Raw genomic sequence first — 20640 nt, 5'->3', positions numbered from 1 at the left:
GCGCTCCCTCCCAGTGGACTCACCCTGTCCCCCCAACCACCCAGAGGGGCTACAATCAGCATCCTGTTTGCACAGCCTCCCCACGGGGGGCCCCAGGACTCACCCCAGCACTGGCCCCCCGCCCCACGTGGATGCCCCCCTCTCCGCGCTCCCGGAGCAGCAGGAGGCCTCCCTGAGCATGGTCCCTAAGCTGCAGGGCGCCAGCCCCCTCGTGGTGCAGTATCCATCCCCCACCCGTGCGGACAGGCTGGGCTCTCCTCTCAACAGTGGCCGGTCACCGGGACTCTCAGGCCTCGACGCCCAGAGAGCCTCGGGATGACCCGCAGGCCCCGCTGCCAAACCCCGCTGAGCTGCACCCGCTGAGATGGCCCTTGGTGCCCAGGGGACTGCGGTGCCCACCTGAGCTCCACCCCAGAGGCCTCTGACGCCACGGGTTCTCAGAACAAGGGGCTTGTTAAGTGAGTGGTGGCACTCTCGGGCCCCGCAGGGGGATGTCCTTCCTGAAAGATGGCAGAGCCGCCCACAGCCAGTCTAGCTGCACTTGTGGAGGAGCACCAGCCAGCCAGCCACCTTGGAGCCAGCGAAGGTCACCGCCGGCCGCTTGGCGGCACCTGTGAGGATCAGCAGAGGCACGCTGCCAGGGAGGCAACTGTTAAATGTTGGTTACTGCGCTTTAAAAAACAAAAAAAAAAAGCTATGGTCTGAATGTGTCCCCCGCCAATTCCTACGCTGACTCCCACCCCCCACGTGATGGTGCTGGGAGGGGCTTAAGTCACGAGAATGGAGCCCTCGGGAATGGGATTAACACTTCCAGAAAGAGCCCCTAGGCCCCTCGCCGCTTCCACCCTGTGAGGGCACAGAGAGAAGCCCGTGACCCAGAGGACGGAGGACGGCCCTCACCCGACCACGCCAGCACCGGATCCCAGACTTCCAGCCATCAGGACGCTGAGCAAACCATTTCTGTTGTTTATGAGCCCTCCAGTCTGTAGTATTTTGTTACAGCAGCCTGAACGGTCTATGACTATTTCTATTTTTTTCATTGTAAATGTTTAGAAAATACATATGGAGAGAAATAATACAAAACCCTGCTGTGATCCTGCCACCCAGATTACCTTTGTTAACATCTTTCATGTATATAATTCCTTTTTTCTATAAATGACACACATATAACTTGCTTTCCTCATTCAACAACATTAAAAGCTCTTTCCCCCAAGGTCGTCAAAGATTCTGTTCAGAAGATGCATAAGTGCATCCAACCAACAGCCCACTGTCAGACGTCTAACAACTTCCAGATCTTCGCCCCTCCTCCCACGAGGTGACAACCCCTCTAGGACAGGCCACAGACTCCGGCGCCGCCCCAGCACGTGGCGGCTGAGCCGGGGACGCCGCCACTTTCAGGACGACTTATGGCGACGTGCCCCGGTGCTCCCCCACTTGCCGCCGCAACGTGCCAGGCTCCCCAGCCCCGCCACCACGGGAGGGATGCGCGCCACGCTCCGCCCGCGGGCGCCCAACATGCAGTCTCTGCCACACATGCCAACATCCACCCTGTCACCCGGCGCTGCCGGTCCCACCGGCCCTTGTGTGAGCTGTGCGTCCTCCTTTCCGCCACCCGGGCTCCTACCTTGTTCTTGAAGTACACCTCGATGGGCATGATGAAGCCTGCGTAACCCGACTCCTCCACTTTGTAGGGGGGCTCCTTGCACACTGAAAAGAAAGGGAAAACCGCTGTCAGCTCTAGGAGGCCAGCTCCCCAGCGTGGGAAACCCCAAGCCCCGTTCCATGTCAAAGGGGTCAAGAGGGAGAGAAGGAGCGGAGCAGGAGAAAGGTGACCCCGTGGCGCCAGAGTGGGAGAGCGCTGGGGAAGGGGCAGCGCAGCTAGCACCGGCCGTGGGCCACACAGGTTCAACCGACTCAGGGCAGCACAGCAGTGCGGCTCAGCGAGGCGCCGGGCCAGGGGGCCCCTGGTCTCCCAGCAGGGCAGGCACTCTGCTGTGCCCTCCTCCTGTCATCGCTCACTCAAACATGGACACTGAGGCCCCGCTTGGGGCCAGAGACACAGACGCCAGGAGATGGAGATGGCCCGGTCCCAGCGGGGGCTCGCCTGGGTTCCACCTCAGCACCTAACCAAAGCATTCCCAGGTGACGAGTGATGAGAGAGGGAGGAAGGGAGGGAGGGGGAGAAAGAAACTAAGAAGAACAGTAAAATAGAGGTAAAACAATCTCCCGCAGTCTCACCCTCCAGGATGAACTGTCAATGTTTTGACAGGTATGCTGTCATTATGCAAGTAACGTGACAATATTGTTCTCCCGCATGTAAGAAAAAAAAATCAGAACAGTACAGATCAAATCCCCCTTGTCCTCCGCCCCTCCCTCTCCCGAGGCAACCACGACCAGGAGATAGGAAAAAATCCTGCCAACGGTTAAAACCTTTACACACGTATGTCTGTAGTGTAATTCTTAAGGGGGCCAGAAATTGCCGGAAAACAGTGCATTGGAACATAATGAAACATGACTTTTTAAAAATTAAAACCTTGTAAGATTTTCCTTAAAAAAAAAAAAATCACTTAAAATATTATATACCTCAAACATCTCACATGTCTCATCTATCTGCGCAAACAAAACTGGTGAGGGGGTGGGTTTAGAGTAACTGGGGACCCGCGAGGCCAGGGCTGGCTGGACAGCCTCGCACAGGACCCCGCTCTGCAAACCACAGGGGCGGGGCTCCAGGGAGCCGCGCGGACTGACGGGTAAGCCGGCCCCCAGGGCTCCCCCTGCCCCTGCGCCAGCCACCTGCCCTCCAAGCCCAGCTCCCGCTCCCCCCACTCCCCCCAGGAGGGCTCAGCCTGCGCTTCAGGCTCCAGTCCCCACAGCCCGGGGCTCGAGGCTTGCTCAGCTGGACGGACTTCCCTGCCAGGGGCGAGGGGGCCGTGCCGACCCGGCCGTGGGACCCACCAGCCCCGCAGCACAGCCTCCCGGGGGGCAGCAGTAGCCCGGCTGCCTCGGCTGAGCGCCCTGAGCACTGTCACCTGACCTCGGGGCCCGCAGGGAGTCATTACTGCTACCAAACGCTGCACTCGCGCATTCGTGCATTCACTCCACCACTATCCGCATCTGACGGTGTCAGGTGCCCGGCTGACGCCAGAGGCCAAGGGGACACCTCTGGTCCCCAGGAGTAAGCTCAGTCACCTTCACTCTGACGGTCAGCCCTCCTGGAAGTAAGGAGTGCCCCTGCCTGCAGGCTGGGTCAACGGGCGGTGGCCCAGGTAGCCTGGGGACACTGTGGGGTTGACCTCGGCCCCAAATCCCTATCCTAGCCAGCTCCTATTCTCCTGCTCCTCGGATGGCCTCCTGGCGGTGCTGGCTGGGTATGCCAGAGGCAGTCCGCCCCAAGCCACCTCCTCATTCCCTCTGAAATCCGCAGCCCCCAGCGTCCTGCAGATCAGGAGCCCAGCCGTCCACCGCTCCCCCGAGGCCCCGAGGACGCCTCAGCTCCTCCTGCTCCTACAGCTCGCCTGTCACCAAGTGCTGTGAAGGCCACCTGCAAACATCTCTGGGCTGCACCCCGCTGCCTGGCGCCCTGCGCCTCCGCTCCAGCCCCTCACCAGCCGGCCTGCCTCAGGCTTGCCTCCAGGCATCTTCTGCAGGGGCCGCTGGAAGGACCCCTCTGAATCACAGATCTGTGTCCCCTGATGTCTCCCCACCACCCTCAGGACCAACTTCCAGCCGCTCCAGGGGGCCGGCACGGTGCTCCATCCCCTCCAGGCTCATCTCTCACCAGCCCTGCCACGCTGCCCCTCTCAGATCACAGACCACTTTCTCCGGGACCCTTTCACTGAGCAGCAACCCCCATCCCCCATCAAGCTCCAGGCTGTGGTTCCCTCCTCCGGCCCCGAGCGTCCTGTACCACTTGGTCTCAGGACTCCTTGTGCTTACTGTCTCCACCTTCCTCAATCCTACACGAGCTCCTGTTCACTCAGTGTGACATCCCCAGGGCCAGCACCATGGCCAGACCTTTTGGAAACATTCACTACGTATCTGTCGAATACCGCTGAGCGGGCCACCTGTCACACCTCTGTCAGGTAATCTACTGAAGTGAGAGGTCTGTCCAGGGACAGGAAGAAATCTGGGCACGGAGGCCAGTCACAGCCCGCCTCTCCCCGAGTCTCTCGATTCTGTTTGAGCAGACTTGGGGGGGAGGGGGTTTCTCCAGCTGCATGAACCCTGCCTGCCTAGTGCCCAAGCCCCCACACTGTGAGCGTCCTGCAGTCTGCCTCATGTGCCCCGGCCTCGCACAGGGCCGGGAACCTGCTTGCTTGCTGAATTAACCTGCATCCAGGAAGGAAAGAGGAAGCAGAGAGGAAGGATGGCCTGTTCTCGCTGCACGATCCCCCAGCAGAGGAGGGAGGGACCGGGGACCTGCCTGCACCCTCCACCCCAATGTCCATCTCCCCCCGCCCACCCCCAGTCTGAATCCCCTCAGCCATGAAGGCCCGAGTCAGGGCCCCTCCCGCAGGGACAGCCCTGGCTTCCCTCGGCCTCTGACCCCCAGGTCACTTACTTCCACTGAGGGCGGTTATCTTTGCACATACACGTGTCACCTCTGATCTTCAGCTCTCTACCAGACGACAAACCCCTTCAGGGAAGGGACCCTGCCGTGCATTTCTCAATCTCTCTCCAAAGGCCTCTCGGAGGACGGGCACTCCCAGGCTGAAAACCACCTTATCCGTTCAGAGACGGGGCACAGGGGCCAGAGTACAGGCTTCCAGACGTGGGAGACCGAGCAGACGCCACCGGCCTGCCTGCCGTCCCACCTGAGGGCCCGTGGCAAGCAAAGTGAGGCCAGTAGGAAACCAAATAATGCCGGGAGAGTAACGGGGAGGGAGGCGATGTGAGCAGTCAAGAACCTTCTGGAAGGCAGAGAGTGGGTGAGAGCACGCCGGGCAAGGAAACAGGAAGAGGAAGCTGCAGTCGGGGACATGGCAAGGGCGCTGCAGGGGGGGCCCGAGCCCCGGGAGGCCTGGGCTGGGGCGTCCGCAGTCGCAGTGGAGGGCGGCGGTGGGGAGCGGGTGGCTAGGGGTTTTTCTTGGGGTGATGAAAACGTTCTGGAATGAGAGAGGTGATGGTTGAGCCACTGTATGAACACACTAGACACGTGGGTCGTACACATTAAGGGTGAATTTTATCATGTGTGACTCATACCTCAGTAAAGCAGTTATTAAAAAAAAAAAAAAAGCCAAACAGAGCGGCTGTGACTGGAACAACAGCCCTGGGGATCCCTCCTGCGACCTTCCCCCACCCAACCCCCCGAGTCACAGGGGACCCACGTCCCGAACCAGAAGCCGCTGGTAAAGCGAACCCATCCTGCCCTAAACAGAGCACTCGGTAAGAGTTCCCACTTGGAGGAAAAGAGGCCAAAGAAACAGGAATACTTTAGGGACCACAAGAGAACTTGGGAAAAGGAAAACAAAAACAAAAACCTACAGTCAATGCCCTCAGATGCAAGACTTGCTCAACAAATGAAAACAAAATACTTTTAAAAAGGAAAATTAGAGAGTAAGAAAGGGCTCTTAGACCTTAGTACAAATATAGTACTTATAATTTTTTAATTCAACAGAAAGACCAGAAAATAAAGTCGATGGAATCTCCCAGAATGTAGAGCAAAAAGACTTTTTTTTTTAAAGGGTGAAAGGTGCAAAAACAACTCAGCAGATTAAACAAATGTCAACAGCAGCTAATATTCATAAAGCACCTACTGTATGCCAGGCAGTATTCTCAGCACTTTATACATATAACTCATTTAATCCTCCCAACAACATTGTGAGGCAGATGCAGTTGTTCCCATTTTACAGATGAAAAGACTTAAACATAGAGAAGTTATGTAATAAGCATCCTAGAATGCGAAAAAAGAAAAATAGGTGGAAAGAAATTGTCAAAGAAATAGAAGCTAAAATGAAGGACACCGGGACTTCCACGGTGGCCCAGTGGTTAAGACTCCACGCTCCCAATGCAGGGGGCCAAGTTCAATCCCTGGTCAGGGAACTAGATCCCTCATGCCACAGGTAAAAGAGCCCACATGTGGCAACAAAGATCCCTCACACAGCAATGAAGATCCAGCATGCCACAACTAAGACCCAGCACAGCCAAATAAATAAATATTTTAAAAAATAATAATAAAAAATAAAATAAAATGAAGGACACCAAATGTCCAACATGAGGAACAAACACACAACCAAAAAAGACCCCAAAAACAATGTCATAAAAACCATCTTAAGTCCTTCTAAAGACAAAACAAGAAACTAAGAAACAGGTCATCTGCAACAGAACAAGAACCCAATAGCATCAGACTTCTCAGAAGACAACGAAGCGACACTTTCAAAGCTCTAAGTGATAGTAATTCTCCAACTAGAACGTTACACCCAACTAGACTACCATTCAAGTGTGGGAACAGAACAAGGGCACTTCAAATACACTGGGAGTCAAGGAGTTTATTCCCCACACACCTTTCTTTGGAAATTGCTTCAGTAATTAATCTCCTGGGAAACTTCTTGAGAAATTACTCCAGTAAAACAGGAAAATAAACCAAAACATAAGGGTATTAGGTAAATCCCCCCAGGAGAAAAGTAAAGGAAAAGTCCCAGCGTGATGACTAAAGAGGAGCCAGTTCTGATTAGAGGAGGAAGAGACCAGAATGAAGTATCTCGAAGGGGAAAAAACTCCACTGAATAAATGAAATGATGGGGAGGATGGAAAAAAGGCAAAGCACCTTTGATGAAAAAGACACAATGCAAGGATGGGAAGAGAAGCAAAGGGCCAAATATGAAGCGAAGTAAACGGGGCCAAATTTTAACCAAGGATGATAAAAAGAGCCCATCTGACCTTGACATGACCTTGAGCGTTCTCCTTGGAGTGGCCCAGAGTTCAGAGAGGATCCCGACCATCCCGACAATGGAGAGAGTCACTACGGTCAGGGCCCTTTGCCAGCTACCAACTTCTAGACTTAATCTCTAATCCTGGAGCGGAGCAACCTTAACAAAGTCAAGTGTAGCTCCTAGAAGGAGGGGTATAAGGTTCAAGGAAGACGGGGTGCTCCTGCCCTTCTCTTCCTAAATGGAAAGTCAGGAGACCTTGGCCAAAGTTGACAGCATTGAAGGATCCATTCGTTCTCTCAACGAATACTTAGTAAGCACCTAAGTATTACTTAGGATACAGCAGCAAACTATATGGCCAGACACAAACCCCTCACTTGTCGGGGATGAAAGGGGGAGACACTTAGGAGAAAGTCTAACCCTTCACGCTAGTAAGTTAATAAACAAATTTTAATGTGAAAAATCTAGAGATAAGAAGCAAATTTGCTTCTACTGCTTTAAGGTGTTAAGGAAGGACACGACCCAGAAAGGCCTAGAAATGTTGCCCCTGGGTTGATACCACCGCTGACGAGTTGGGAGGTGGGAACATCCCACCTGGCACATCTCTGCTGGGTCTGTTACGGATGTATATTTTGGTGTAAAAGATACTTTTTAAGCACATAAAGTATAATTTCAGAGGCTGGAGCCCTATAAGAAATTCACTGGCTGCTTCACCGGATCCGTTTTTCACTGACCACTAAGCAAATGGCGAGTGAGCATTTACCATTCGATACACGTGACGCAGCTGCCCTCTGTGTACAGGCCGCACAGACTTTGCAAACATGCACGATTCAGCTACTGAAACTCTGCCTGCAAAATGACACTTCAAAAGAGTGCGCTTCACGCAAAACCCATTTTTTAGACATCGGGAGCTCGGAGAATGTGCCGCTTCCTCGTGACCACAAACAGGTGACTGGGCCTCTCGGGACCTCAGTTTCCGCATCTAGATATGCGAGGGGATCCTGGGGGGCTCCCCGCGTCGCACAGCACAGAGCGAGGGCAGGACAAACGTAGGCCGCTCTGAGTGTTACTTCTAGCGGCTGCTTGGTTAAGGACCGGAGGGGAGGAAGATGAAACAAGCAGCTGAAAGGTAGATGGGAGTCACCATCTGGGGCCCCTCCTGGAGAGAAAGGGAGAGACGGGAGAAGGCGGTGGTGAAGGAACTGCAGTGGCAGCTGTCTGGGAAAGCAGGCACCTGGGCCAGGAGCGGGCAGCCCGGCTTCTGCTCTGCGTCCGGGCACAGCGACCACGGGCTCCCCCAGAATGAACAGGCGTGACCAAGCGCCAATAAAAACAGGCATATCCAGCCCACAGCGCATAGACCCCTGCTTTAAAGCACAGGCAGCTTACCTGGCCCCCTGAGCTTGCTTCCCCATCTGTAAAAGAGGGTCGCAGGGTGAACGAAAAGAGCTTGTGAGCAGGACGTGCCTGATAAGGGGCATGTATTATTATTATTATTAGCAGGTGCTTTACAGATACCTGCTGTTGTCAAGAACCAGATGGGCTCTCTCCAAGAGGCTCAGAGACGGAAAAAGGAAAAAGGGAGAGAAGCTGAAGACTCAGGAAAGGAGAAACGAAGGAAAAGGAACAGCGGAAAGCTGATGGAAGAATCCAGAAGAAAAAGAATCTCGAGCTGCTTTCCCTTCTGAACCAGGAGTTTCTACTCCTGTAACACACGTCACTTCCCCACTGGACAGTAAGACACTTGCCGGCCCAGGCCCAGGCCCCCAGCGGGTCCCGGGACGGGCTCCTGCTTCCACCCGAGGCTCCGTGCTGTCACAGCGTGACCCCCGGCCCCCTGGCCCACCTACTGCGGGTAGAGGGGGCATCAGCCCAGCAACGGCTCTCCCAGCCCTGAAGCCCTTTCCGAGCACAGAGTCCTTTGTTCCTTTATCAACGCATCCATTCGAGAACTATTTACAAGACCCCTGTGACGGGCCGGGCTTCACATGGGGACCGAATGGTAAAAACAGGAGACAGCGCCCAGCCCCTACAGAGCTCCCAAGATTGCCTCCAACTTCGCTCCAAACTCCCCAGGAAGTGGTCTCTGATCCGACGCCCGGGGTGAGTTCCCGGCTCTCCGCCCCGTCAGACAGCCGGGCCGCACGTCACCCTGTGCTTCGCAGATGGCCGGGCGCTCTGAGGGGTGAAGCCAGGGAGGAGGCAGCGGCGAAACGCAAGCCTTTTCTGCTTTTGCCCCACATACCACGGGCTCTCTAAAGGGCATCTCTCCTCCAACGTGGGCCCAGTAAGCAGCTTCCTGCTTACTCACCAGGGGGTGTAAGTCGCTCTTCCCACCCTCAACCACAGGGCTACGTTCTCTGGAAGCTTCTCAGAGCCTGAGTCTAAGTGATGACACAAGATGCTGTCACCACCTCCGCTGGGTTTTCCCTACAACCAAGTCCGCGGCCGAGGGAGAAGCAGAAGGGACGGTGGAGGCCCTGTGTGGAGGAGGAGCTCTCGCCTCGGGCTGCGGGGCACGGGCCACCTGCTCCCCAGGAAGAGGGCAAGCGGCCAGGGTGGGGACACTCACCACGCTTGGGCTTGGGGAAGCTGTCGTGCAGCCGGAAGACCACCTTCTCCACGAAGTGCTGGATCTCACACTGCTCAGGGCCGCGGACAAACACCATCCAGTCATGCGTGAACCCCTCCGTGGTGGGCTTCTTGCGTAGTTGGGCACGATGTCCCAGCTCTAACTTGACCTGGACAGTGCACTGGAGGGAGAGAGAGGCGGGCACAGGGTCAACACAGAGCCCAGGGCAGGGTACTGCAGGCCATCCCCTCCCCCCTGCACCTCGTGGCCTACAGAGCTCGTAAACGAAGGGACTCCGGGCGGGGGCAGCGCCGGTTACAGGAGCAGGAAGAGCTTGCACGTGCTCACGTGGACCGGGCCTGGAACGGCTGTACATGCCTTCTCTCCCCGGGAAGCCCACTGGGGCCCCGGCGTCTTCTCCCCACCCTGCCCCAGGGCCTTGGCACCTGTGGTTCCCTCCGCCTTGGATGCTCTCCCCCAGGCCTCCCCACGGCTGGCTCCATCCTGTCACCGAGGTCTCGGCTTGACTGTCACCTCCTCAGAGAAGCCCTCCCTGACCACCCAACCTGAAAGCACCCACCACCACCCCATGGCTCTTTATGACACTGTCTTCTCAGCAGTCTCCACGATCAGACATCATCTTGCTAGCAGTTTGCCTGCTCTCCTCTTGCGCTGGCTCACTGCAAGTGGCTCCCTGCCCGGAGTAGCAACCCTCACCAAGATCTCCTGGAGAACAACAGTGTGACCCGTGGTGCCACTGCAGTCGCCCCTCAGTACCCATGCGGGATTGCTTCCAGGACCCGAGGATACCAAAAATCCACGGACGCTCAAGTTCCTTAGGTAAAAAGGCTTAGCACTTACATGTAACCTACGGATATCCTCCTGCATACTTTAAATCATCTCTAGGTTACCTATAATACCTCGTACAACGTAAATGCTAGGTAAATAGTTGTAACTACATGTAAGTACTACGTAAATAGTGGCTGGGGCACAGCAAATTCAAGGGTTGCTTACTGGCACTTTCGGGAATTGTTTTCCCCAATATTTTCGATCCACAACTGATTGAATGTGCAGATGCAGAACCCACGGATCCGGAGGGCAGACTGTACCTCGTTCTACGAATGAGGCAACCAAGGCTCCAAGAGTGAGCTGTTGAGTGGCACACACGAGGTGGCTGAGTTGTAGGGAGATTCAGGCCCAGGTGTGTGTGTGTCACCCAAAGGCCACTCCCTTGGCCAGTGTGCCATCCTGCTGTCCTTGATTAAAGCATTTTCATTCTCCATCATCCCACAGAGTGCCTCCTGGAAAACAGAGACCCCTGGGGTCACCCGAGTCACCTGCACAAACGCTGGCTTTGTTTTCAAAGCAGAACAGTGGTTCACGGTGGGAACGCGGGGCAAGCGTGAGGCCAGCTGGGGACAGGTGCAGGTGGACCCGCGGCCTCGCAGCCAGGCTGCCCTCCTCACACACATGTTGGCCACTCGCCTGACACAGGAAGCAGCTCGTGCCGGCCCCCCGCCACACACACACACTAAGCAGGCAGCCCCGACCCTTCACAGAACTTGCACCAGCGAGGCCAGCTGAAACTGCCGACAGGGACCCACTGTACACATCCGCTCTGGCCTGTTAAAACCCTCTCTGGACTTCAGAGAGATATAGCCTGACACCTAGTATCAAAATCAAGAACGTTACAAAGAAAGCAGACGCCAAGTGGACACTTGCTCCTAAGTATTGAGATAACCAGGGACAAGCGGGCCAGTGGCCTGGATCCCACGCATCCGGAAGGAAACTCCCGTCGGGCTCACCAGCCCAGGCCCAGACCAGAAACCTCCCTCTGCACTCTCTTTCTCACCACCGGACCCCAGGCACCCCTGGGGCCACAGTCCCTCCAGGACCTGCCTCTTCTCTGGGTTCCAAAACCCCGTTCAGACCCACCACCGGCGTACTCCCCACTCTTCCACCCCTTGCTGCTCGGTCACTGCCGGGAAAGCAGGACCCGCCGCTCTCGGTCAGAATCGAGTCCGCAGGGCTCAGCATACCTCCCATCTCCCACCTGTGCTTCCTCAAGCCTGGGGTACTCCTCGTTTACCATGCTTTCACCCGAGATCAGAGAGTATGTCGCAGAGCCGTGCAAGTTTCCCGCGCTGCAGTCCCCCATGCACGCACACACACGTGCTCGCGCACAAAGAAGCTGCTGCTAGGTTCTGGGCAGGCCTTAGAGGCTGAGAACCGAGGAAGCACAGGAAAACGCACACACCCTGCATCCCAGCTCAGTCAGACACCAGCCATCCCCAAACATAGCGGGAACGTCCACTCCCATCCACCTCTGCTCCTTCCAGCCTGCAGCGGGGGGGCCCTAACTCACTTCTCTCTGATTGAAATTCCACTTGTCCCTTAAGCCCTGGCTCAAGTGCTACTCTCTCCAGAGCCCCTTCTGATAGATCCACACCGGAAACCAACCAGACCCTGGTCTCCACAGCAGTTTGTGTACAACCAACTCCGCTGTGCCGCTTCATCCCGACCCTGCTCCTGACTGTTCACTGCTGTCTCCCCCAGGGCCACATCCCATCCGTCCTTTTAACCTCTATCCTGGCATCACGCTGCACGAGGTTTCAACACTGGATTAAACCAGAGAGGCTTCCTAGATCAGTGAGCTCTAAGCGGTGCGTTCCAAGAGGGAAGGGCCACGGTGACAGATAAGGATGGGGTGGTCCTGACGCAGGGACTGGCGGGGGACAACTGTAGAAACAGGGCAGGAGCCCCTCCCCTGCCGGCCCAGGACGACAGTCCCGGTGGTGTAAGAACAGGGCAGGAGACCGCCACCCCGCCGGCACAGGACGACAGTCCCCATGGGGCTGCTTGGGAAAAGAGCAGAGACCCCTGGGACCGGTCCACTGGGGGGAGGGGTGGGGATCAGGATGGAGCATTGAGATTCCACACTAGAGAAATGACAGCCAACCGTACGCAGATGACGTACGCAGATGACGGATTGGAGGAAACAGCATCTAAGTGATAAAGCACCCCCAGCAACTGTGTACAGTCTGGGCTGAAGGCAAAAAAGGACAGACAGACCAACAACAACAAGCCTGCTGGGAGGCAACCAGAGGGAGTGGCTGGAAAAGGAGCCTGAAACAGGAGAACTGGGAGGACCCAAGGGCGGATGCAGAAGGAGAGACAGGCGACCCGGGCAGCTGGGTGGCTGTGATGATGCCCATGGAGGCCGGCTGGGTGGAGCAGGGGTGGGAGGATGGGGACATTTGGGGGGAAATACCCCCCTGACAGCTGGAAAAAAGGCCTGGACGTCTGGATAAACAAGTCATGCTCGAATCAACCACAAGCTTCTATCCGCAGAACGCTGCTTATGGACAACGTTCAAGATAAACAAACCCCAACAATATTTACATGATCCCAAATAGGCCATAATCGCCCCATACACTTACGGGTGTGTAACAAACTCTGCCTTTCTCTCTGACCTGTTTTCACACTGAGGAGTCGGGAAACAATCCCTGGATTATGGGAAACCAGATCCACATAATCACAATGACAACAGGACACTGGTGAATGGCTTCTGGTATCAATACTTTCGAGTTAACTCCTAGGTGATGAGATGCCCCCTCAGATTCTGCTGTTCACCAATCCGGAGATTAACAACCCTGCTCCAACCCCAGCTGCCTTCCCGGCATTTCTCATCACGTGGGGTTCCTACCCAGGGCACATGAGCAAGCCCGGCAGAGCAGTGATTGTGAAAGAAGGGAAGACCACAGTTCCATCCGAGGGGGAAAATGGAAGCGCCAAAAAGACGCTCCAGAGGCCAAAGTAAACAGGAAGGTTCTGAAGCGCGATGGGTAATCTTTGCAGCCGGCAGGCCGTGCCCAAAGCTCCGCCCAGGCGGCATCTCTGCCTCAGGGGCCGGCGCCAGCTCAGCCCCGACACCCCCAGACCCCAGGTGCCAATGACTGCATACGCCGGTGCACCCAGGAGAAGTCTCCCCTGAATGCTGGAATCTTCTAAGAAGTAAAGATGGTGGAATATCACAGATTTGGGGACACTATATTAGAAAAGAAATCATTGATTCCGTAGGACACTCAAGCTATGCTGAAGCGAAGGCAAGCAAAGCTGAGCCCCAGCCAACTACTCCGACTCGGCGAGTCACGGTAATTCCACCTCCGACAATTCCACCTCTGCGGGCTCTGCCCCCTCCTTCCTTACTCCACCTGGACTCCTTCCCCGGCCAGCAGAACTGGAGAACTGAAGCAGATCAGTCAGCTGCTTCTCCAGGAAGGGCGCCTGCTGGAGAGGCTCGCTGCTGGCTGGATTAATAAGCCCGAGCTGGACTTCCCTGGTGGCACAGTGGTTAAGAATCCGCCTGCCAATGCAGGGGACACGGGTTCAAGCCCTGGTCCAAGAGGATCCCACATGCCACAGAGCAACTGAGCCCGTGCACAACTACTGAGCCTGGGCTCTAGAGCCCAAGAGCCACAACTACCGAGCCCATGTGCCACAACTATTGAAGCCCATGCACCTACAGCCCGTGCTCCGCAACGAGAGAAGCCACGGCAATGAGAAGCCCACGCACCACAACGAAGAGTAGCCCCCCTGCTCACCGCAACTAGAGAAAGCCTGTGTCCAACAACGAAGACCCGATGCAGCCAAAATAAAGAAAAGAAAAAAGGAAAACTAATAAATTAAAAAGAAAAAATAAAGAAAAAAGGAAAACTAATAAATTAAAAAAAAAAAAGCCCACACTGCCTGGAGTGACGCCCCTCACCTGCCCCGCGGCTGCTGGGAGGCCCCTCGCAGAGCCTCCAGAGGGCCCGGCCTTGGTCACTGGCACGTCCCAGCATCTTGGGGGCCACTTCGCCACCCACTGCCCCCACAAAAGCCCAGAACAAAGGGGCACTTTCCAGGCCTGCCCCAGAAAGGGTTAACTATTCTACCTCTGGGAAATCATCCCTAAGACCTGAGATGAGATGGAGTGGCACGAGGGCTCCCAGGGCCATCTGGGGACAGTTAAGCTTGGGCTGAGGGCCTCCGCTGGGCACTGCCCTCGCTCCAGGCCAACTGGCAGCGGGCAGTTGGAACCCAAGGGCCAGAATCCTAAGTCCTGCGAGCCAGGCAGACGGATCAGTCAGCACAGATCCCTCCAGGTGTGGAAGGGGAGGCCCCACCCAGCAGAGAGAGAGCCAGCCTGGTGTCAACAGCCCCGCCGGCCTCACAGCCCTCGCTTCCCCGGATCCTTCCCGCATCCCTCGAACCCTGCCCTCAGCCCGGCCCCAGGAGACAGGTCTTCAGCAAGTGTATCTGTAAGATTTCCCCAGATCTTCTGGTGGGAATTCTCTTTACCAGATGCCCCCCACCCCAGTCCCCCCGCCCCGGGAATTCCCACTTTACCAAGTGGCCTAATTACGCCTGGAGTCTGACTACCGCAGCTAATTCCCTCAGACGTGCAATCCCCACCCCTCCCAGGAGGAGGAAGCACCCAGGGGTCTTTTCCCTCATCAGCCTGGGACGATTTTGCCAAGTCTGATGACACCCAGGAAGGTCACTGGCAACATGGTCCACACACCCACAAAGGGGGACAGGGGCTGGGCCCACAGAGCGGCGGCCACACAAGCCCAAAGAAAGCGCTCTTCACAGAACTTTCTCCCTCTAGACCCAGCGGGGGGCTCCCGGGAGCGGCCACTGAATCAGAGCACAGGACAGGGAGAGGACGGCCGTCCCTCTGAGACAATCCTCTCAAGTGGGGACTGCCTGCCCGGAGGCTGGGACCTCTCACGACAGCCGCAGGAGGCCCTGGTCCTGCACTCCCTTAGGGCTCCGTCCGGCCTCATTTCTCTGACCCAGGGCACCAAGTTAATGACAAAGGGACAAGAAGGGGCTCAATGAATGTGCCTCTGGAAACTCTCTAAGGTAAGTGTGCAGACCGTGCGGATGTGCAGATACACCCACAATCTTTAGGGCTGTCGGGCTGCTGGGAAGCCTCACCCCTACCAGCCCACCAGGGAGGCCTGGGACAGGATATGCATTAAATATGTAGGAAATGCACACAGACATGTAGATGATGCGTCGGCCATCCCCAGAGTTCTCCAGGGAGCAGTCTTGGGAGATTTTGAACACGAACAAGCCCAATAAAGGCATCTGTCACCAGGCCAGGTGGGCCTGGTGACAAAGGCAGTGATTCCTAGTCACTTTTATTTAACCAACAGTTGGTGAAGCTAAGTGCAAATTTTCGCATTACAAACTACAAGGGACACAAAGGGGAGCAGGACTCTGGTCCCCGCTCTCAAGCACTTTACAACATGCTTCACAACTTTAAAACCTGGCATCGACCTGCTGGGTGACAGCTTCAGAGCCAGGTGGGGGAGGACCCCATCACCCTCTCATTAGCACTCTGCACAGTCCTGAGGTTCTCTGTGCAAGGTCTGGGGGAAGAGCGAGCGCTCCCTAAGCATCCCACCAGGCCTCGACTCCTTGCAGGGCTGTCCTGGGCCTGCGTTTGCACATCCGTGAAATGGGCCTTCCCCGTGAGAAACAAACCTCCCTTCTGCAACAGCAGAGTATGGTCACAGGCAGCTGTTCCCAAATCCAAACTTAGGAGATGAAGAGTCAGCGTCAGTTCAACTATGTGGCTCAGCGGGTCGGCCGCCCACCTCGCAGCCAGGCCCAATGCTTTTGTGAAGGGAGGACTCCCTGGTCCTTTGGGGAACAGGACTCCCCAGACGCTGATACCACTTCTAGCTCCCTAGGCAACCTCCCGCCCCCCGAGGCTCCCTTCCCAGCCTGCTTTCCATCTTTTCAGCATCTGCTCAGTCTGTAACCACGCCCATTCCTTCCCCACCATCCTTGGAGATAAATCACATGCCTCCCAGCCATGACCCCTGCGTGAGCAAAGACCTGCCCCCCCAAAATACATCACCACGTCCCCCCTAAAAAAATACAAATCCCGCAGACGACAGACGTGTAAGTACAGGCTACAGGTCAAGGGATCAAACAGGTGGGGGTGTGGTCAAGGCAAAGGGTACCAGAATGACATTTTCCTGGAAGCCCAGAGCCAAAAGCAGAATCCCCCTTCTCAGCTGCGCCTGAAAGTTCTAGAGAATACAACAGGAAGGTCAAGAGAACCAAAGTCTCCCAGAGCAAGCGGGCCTGGGGTGGTGGGGCGGGGAGCCCCGCTGTTTCCCATCACACTGAGGCATTCACAGGTTTGGGGCATCATGGGAGAGGCAGAGAAGGCCGACTCTGCTGGATTCACAGCATTTTCCCGGCCTCTTCTCTCCTGCCTCCCCAGGCGCTGCTGCCCCCTAAGGAAGGGACAGAGCTCCTGGGCCTCTTCCAGATTTGCATGAGAACACAGCCAGGGATGGAGAGTCAGACTCCGGGGTGGCTCAAGCTTCCCTCTGGGACCGGTTTCACTTGTCAATACGTGTGCAAGGATCCAGACCAGCGCTGTCGAGTGGAACCTTCTACCCTGATGGAAAGGTCGCCTCTCCGTGCTGCCCAATGAGGTGGCTGAAACCTCAGGAGTGGTGGTTCCTGGGCACTTAAAATGTGGATGGTGCAACTGAGGAACTGACTTTTTCGTTCTCGTACTTTTAAGTTTAAATAGCCACCAAGTGCTAGCTGCTGCCGCGCTGGGCAGTGGCGAGGTCCCTCTCTTTGGCCCAAGGCGCTCGCCTGCTCCCCGCACCCCCAGCAGGACCGCTGTCTCCCTCTGTCACCGACCCAGAACGCCGCCCCTTCTCACCGCTCCGCTCACACAGATGACAGCCACCCAACCAGCCAGGGCGCCACATAGCACAAGGGGAATGGACACACCTGGGCCAGAGACGTCTCCCCGGGGGGCCCGGGGGGGGGGGTGGGAGCGGGTGAAGGGCAGGAGCCATGCTCCACGCCCACAGGGTGCCCAGCAAGACTTCCCCAGGGGCCGGCTTCCTTGAAAGTGGACACTGAAGGTTTATTTTGTTTTGTTTCTTAACTCAATACAGATCAGAGGCAACGAGCTCTGTCCCTTCAAGGGAAATGAACTCACACCGCTCTGCAGAAATCCCCCATACAGCTGTCATGAACTATTCCTTACTTCTCAAGAAAGAGGTACAACACCAAGGCTGAAAGGAAATCGCGGTGAGAGGGTGCCCCCAAGCACAGGCCTCAGTGATCCTGGGCCACCAGGCAGCTGGGATGGGCAGGGGGGGCGGTCTCCCGCCCCCCACCCCTGAAACCCGAGGGCCACACAGCACCTTACGAGCCAGAGCTGCCTGAGTGGCGCCGGCAGCCAGGGACGCCCCAACCTGCCCTCACTAACGGCGGGGATTTCAGCTGCCAGCCCCACTGCCCCACACTGCCTCTCCTGGCTTCGAGCCCCTGGAAGGCTGGGGCAGCAGGGGAGGGTGAAGAAATAAATGATCCTATGTCAGGGGTCGCAATGATCCTGGGCTTGGGGAGGGGGAAGGGGCTTGGGTACTGAAGAGGAGAACAGCCTTGGGTTCGCCAGGACTGGCTCAGGGTTTCCAGATAGAAGGGAAAGGGGCCGTGGGGAGAGTTTAGGGAGGCTGGGGAACACCCTAGGTTTGCAGCAAGGCTCTCGGTGGAGGCTCCAAAATGCTGGGGAAGGCAGAGAAAATGGGGTGTGCTAGGGGGAGAGGGTAGTGGGTCAAAGTCACGGCATCAGACTAGGAGATGCTAGGAGGAAGTAGGCGACCCTGAACGTAAGGAGAGAGACACATGGGTTCAGGAGAGACTGCAGGTCTCTGCAGGGAGAACGACTGTGGTTAGAGGAACCAGAGAGAGACGTGGACTGGGGGACAACGTGGGGAAGCGTAAATCAGAGTCACAGGGGCAAAGAGGGCCCGAACTGAGGGGAGTGAGGCCTCTGGTGTCTGAAGGGGGTGGAGGCTCCAGGTCCGAGCAGAAATGGTCCCTGGACCTGGTCAAAGAGGGTCTGAGGTGAAGAGACAGACCTTTGGGGCCCTGCGGTCCAAGGGAGAGTGATCAGGGCCTGAAAGCAGAGGGGGCTGAGCAGCAGGGTGGGTCAAAGGCATCTGAAGAAGAAAGCCCAGGTCCAAAAAAGGGGGCCACTCAATGCAGGCCCGGATCCTGGTGGGAAAAGACCCGGGATCCTGCCAGGGTTTGAGGAGGAACAGATGCTCAGGCTGAGGCAAGGGCAGGACCAGAGGGGAGAGAGGTCAGCGTGGGCCTGGGTTCAAGAAAGGAGAAGGCTGCAGACCAAGGCCCCAGGAGTTGTGGGGAACTCAAACCCCAGCAAAGGTTTAATGCCGGGAGTTTGAGAGAACTCAGGACCAAGGAGCCAGAGGGGGCAGGAGACACCGACTGGCCCTGGATTCAGACAGGAAAGGAGGTACAGGCCGGATCAGAAGGATCTAAGGGGCCCCTGGGGACTCAGGACTGTGCCGGGATCCCGAGGGATGTCCCAGGGGGCTCTGGGTCGGACTGGGGTCACAAGGGGCGTCCCAGGGGGAGGTGGGCCAGGCCGGGGTCCCGAGGAGCGTCCCAGAGCGTTCTGGGCTGAAGTGGAGATCACGGGGGTATCTCACGGGGATGTGGGCCAGACCGGGGTTCCGAGGGGCTTCCCAGGGGACTCTGGGCAGCAGGGGACCGGGGTTCCCAGGGGGGTCCGAGGCGCTCTGACCCGGCGGGGGTGGCGGATGGGGGAGGGGCGCCCCCGCCCCACATAAAGGCCCGGGGAGCTGCGGGCGCGCACAAAGCTGGGCGGGCGGGCGCCGAGCGGGGGCGGGGAGGCCGGGACCGAGGAGGGTCGGGCCCGGCCGGGCGGGCGGGTAAGGGAGGGAGAGAGGGAAGGAGGGAGGGGGCCGGGCGGGCGGCGCGGGCTGCGCTGGGGCGGCGCGGCCGTTCCTCACCTGATTGTCCATGGCTGGCTCCCCGCCCCGCCCCCGGGCCCCGCGTCGCTCGCCGCCGCCGCCGCCGCTCAGCGCCGCCGCGCCGCCCTCATTGTCTGTCAGGCGCCGCCGCCGCCGCCGCTCCCGGCCGCCCGCCCGCCCGCCAGCCCCGCGGAACCGGAAACCACCGCCAACCCGGGTCGCGCACCGACTGCGGGCCCCCGCCGCCGACTCGGGCCCGCTGCCCGGACTGACAGCTGCCTAGGCCAGTCGACGATGCGGACGGCGACTTGTGGGGCGGGACTTCCGGCCTGGCGGGGGCCTGCCGGGCTGCGGTCGGAGGGACGAAGACCGCAGCCAATGGGAGGCACGGACCGGAGGGGCGGGAGGAGGGAGGGAGGGAGGCGCGAGGCGAGCCCCGCAGAGGGGAGCGCGAGGTGTGCGCCGCACGTGGAGGGGGGCGGGGGCGGAGGCGGGACGGGAGCGCCGCGCCTGCGCACTGTGGCCCGCAGGGGGCGCTGCCCAGTGACCGGAGCCTCCCGGGGCTGAGCCTCCCCTGGGCCCGAACCTCCCCGGTAGGGAGGAATCCCCAGGGACACTTTTGTTTCCTGGCCACGTGTTGCTGCTGTGTGATGGAATGAGACCTGGGCTCTGGAACTGCAGATTAATTTTCCAATCCTGGATCTGTATCATGGTCAACTCCCTTCTTACCCTGAATCTCAGTTTGCGTCTATAGAATGGGGACCATCACGGTGTGATGCTAGTACGTGGTAATCTAAACGATACAAATCTAAAATCTGCTGCATTGACCTAACAGAGAAGTTCTCATTTTATCCACGAGATTTATCATGCTAATCCCTCCAAAAACCGTTTTTTAATTTACCCATGATAATATACCGCGACTTGTAAACTGTTTATATCGAACGTAAACATATCGCCCCATCTTTTTCAGGATCCTGTAAGCCACTTGTCTCTTGGACCTTAGGACTTTTACCTACGATTTGGGGTCCCTTGTGCAGTTATTTTAAATCCCTTCTTATAAATAGAAATCAGGGTTTTTTGTTTGTTTGGCTTTTTTCCCCCCTCCACTTCTCATTTGTGTCAGGCAAGTAAGTATTCATTAGGTGGTGTGGCCCGTGCTTTGCGCTGAAGAACAGCGCCAGAAAATCAGTTATTTTGGGATAGAAGTAAGTCCAGACAAAAACTCTGAAGCGGGCCAGATCACTGTCATAATACATAGTAACACCGTACTTTTTAATCTAGGGCGGGGCAAGCTGGTTCGTGGGGGGAGAGGGGAGGGTGGAGGTCATGCTGAGAAAATAACAACTTTTTTTTTAGATACTCT

General features: G+C 57.0%; 1 protein-coding gene across 2 annotated transcripts in view; it reads right to left on the bottom strand.

The window, feature by feature from the left end:
• Window positions 1-19418, bottom strand: part of MLLT1 (MLLT1 super elongation complex subunit) — a 64808-nt gene extending 45390 nt beyond the window's left edge. Inside the window, exons 1-3 of one of the 2 annotated variants that reach the window (XM_059918640.1) lie at window positions 19317-19418; window positions 9442-9622; window positions 1625-1707 (exon numbers count right to left, since the gene is read on the bottom strand). In XM_059918640.1, the coding sequence (XP_059774623.1) occupies window positions 1625-1707; window positions 9442-9622; window positions 19317-19328 (276 nt within the window). In that variant the 5' untranslated portion in view covers window positions 19329-19418. The remainder of the gene's footprint in view (window positions 1-1624; window positions 1708-9441; window positions 9623-19316) is intronic. The other variant, XM_059918639.1, reaches the window with a different exon arrangement.
• Window positions 19419-20640: the final 1222 nt, after the last annotated feature.

Source organism: Balaenoptera ricei, chromosome 3 (assembly GCF_028023285.1).
Source record: "Balaenoptera ricei isolate mBalRic1 chromosome 3, mBalRic1.hap2, whole genome shotgun sequence".
NCBI lineage: Eukaryota > Metazoa > Chordata > Mammalia > Artiodactyla > Balaenopteridae > Balaenoptera > Balaenoptera ricei.
The sequence above is the reverse complement of the archived record's forward strand: the minus strand, read 5'-3'. Positions and strand labels throughout refer to the sequence as shown.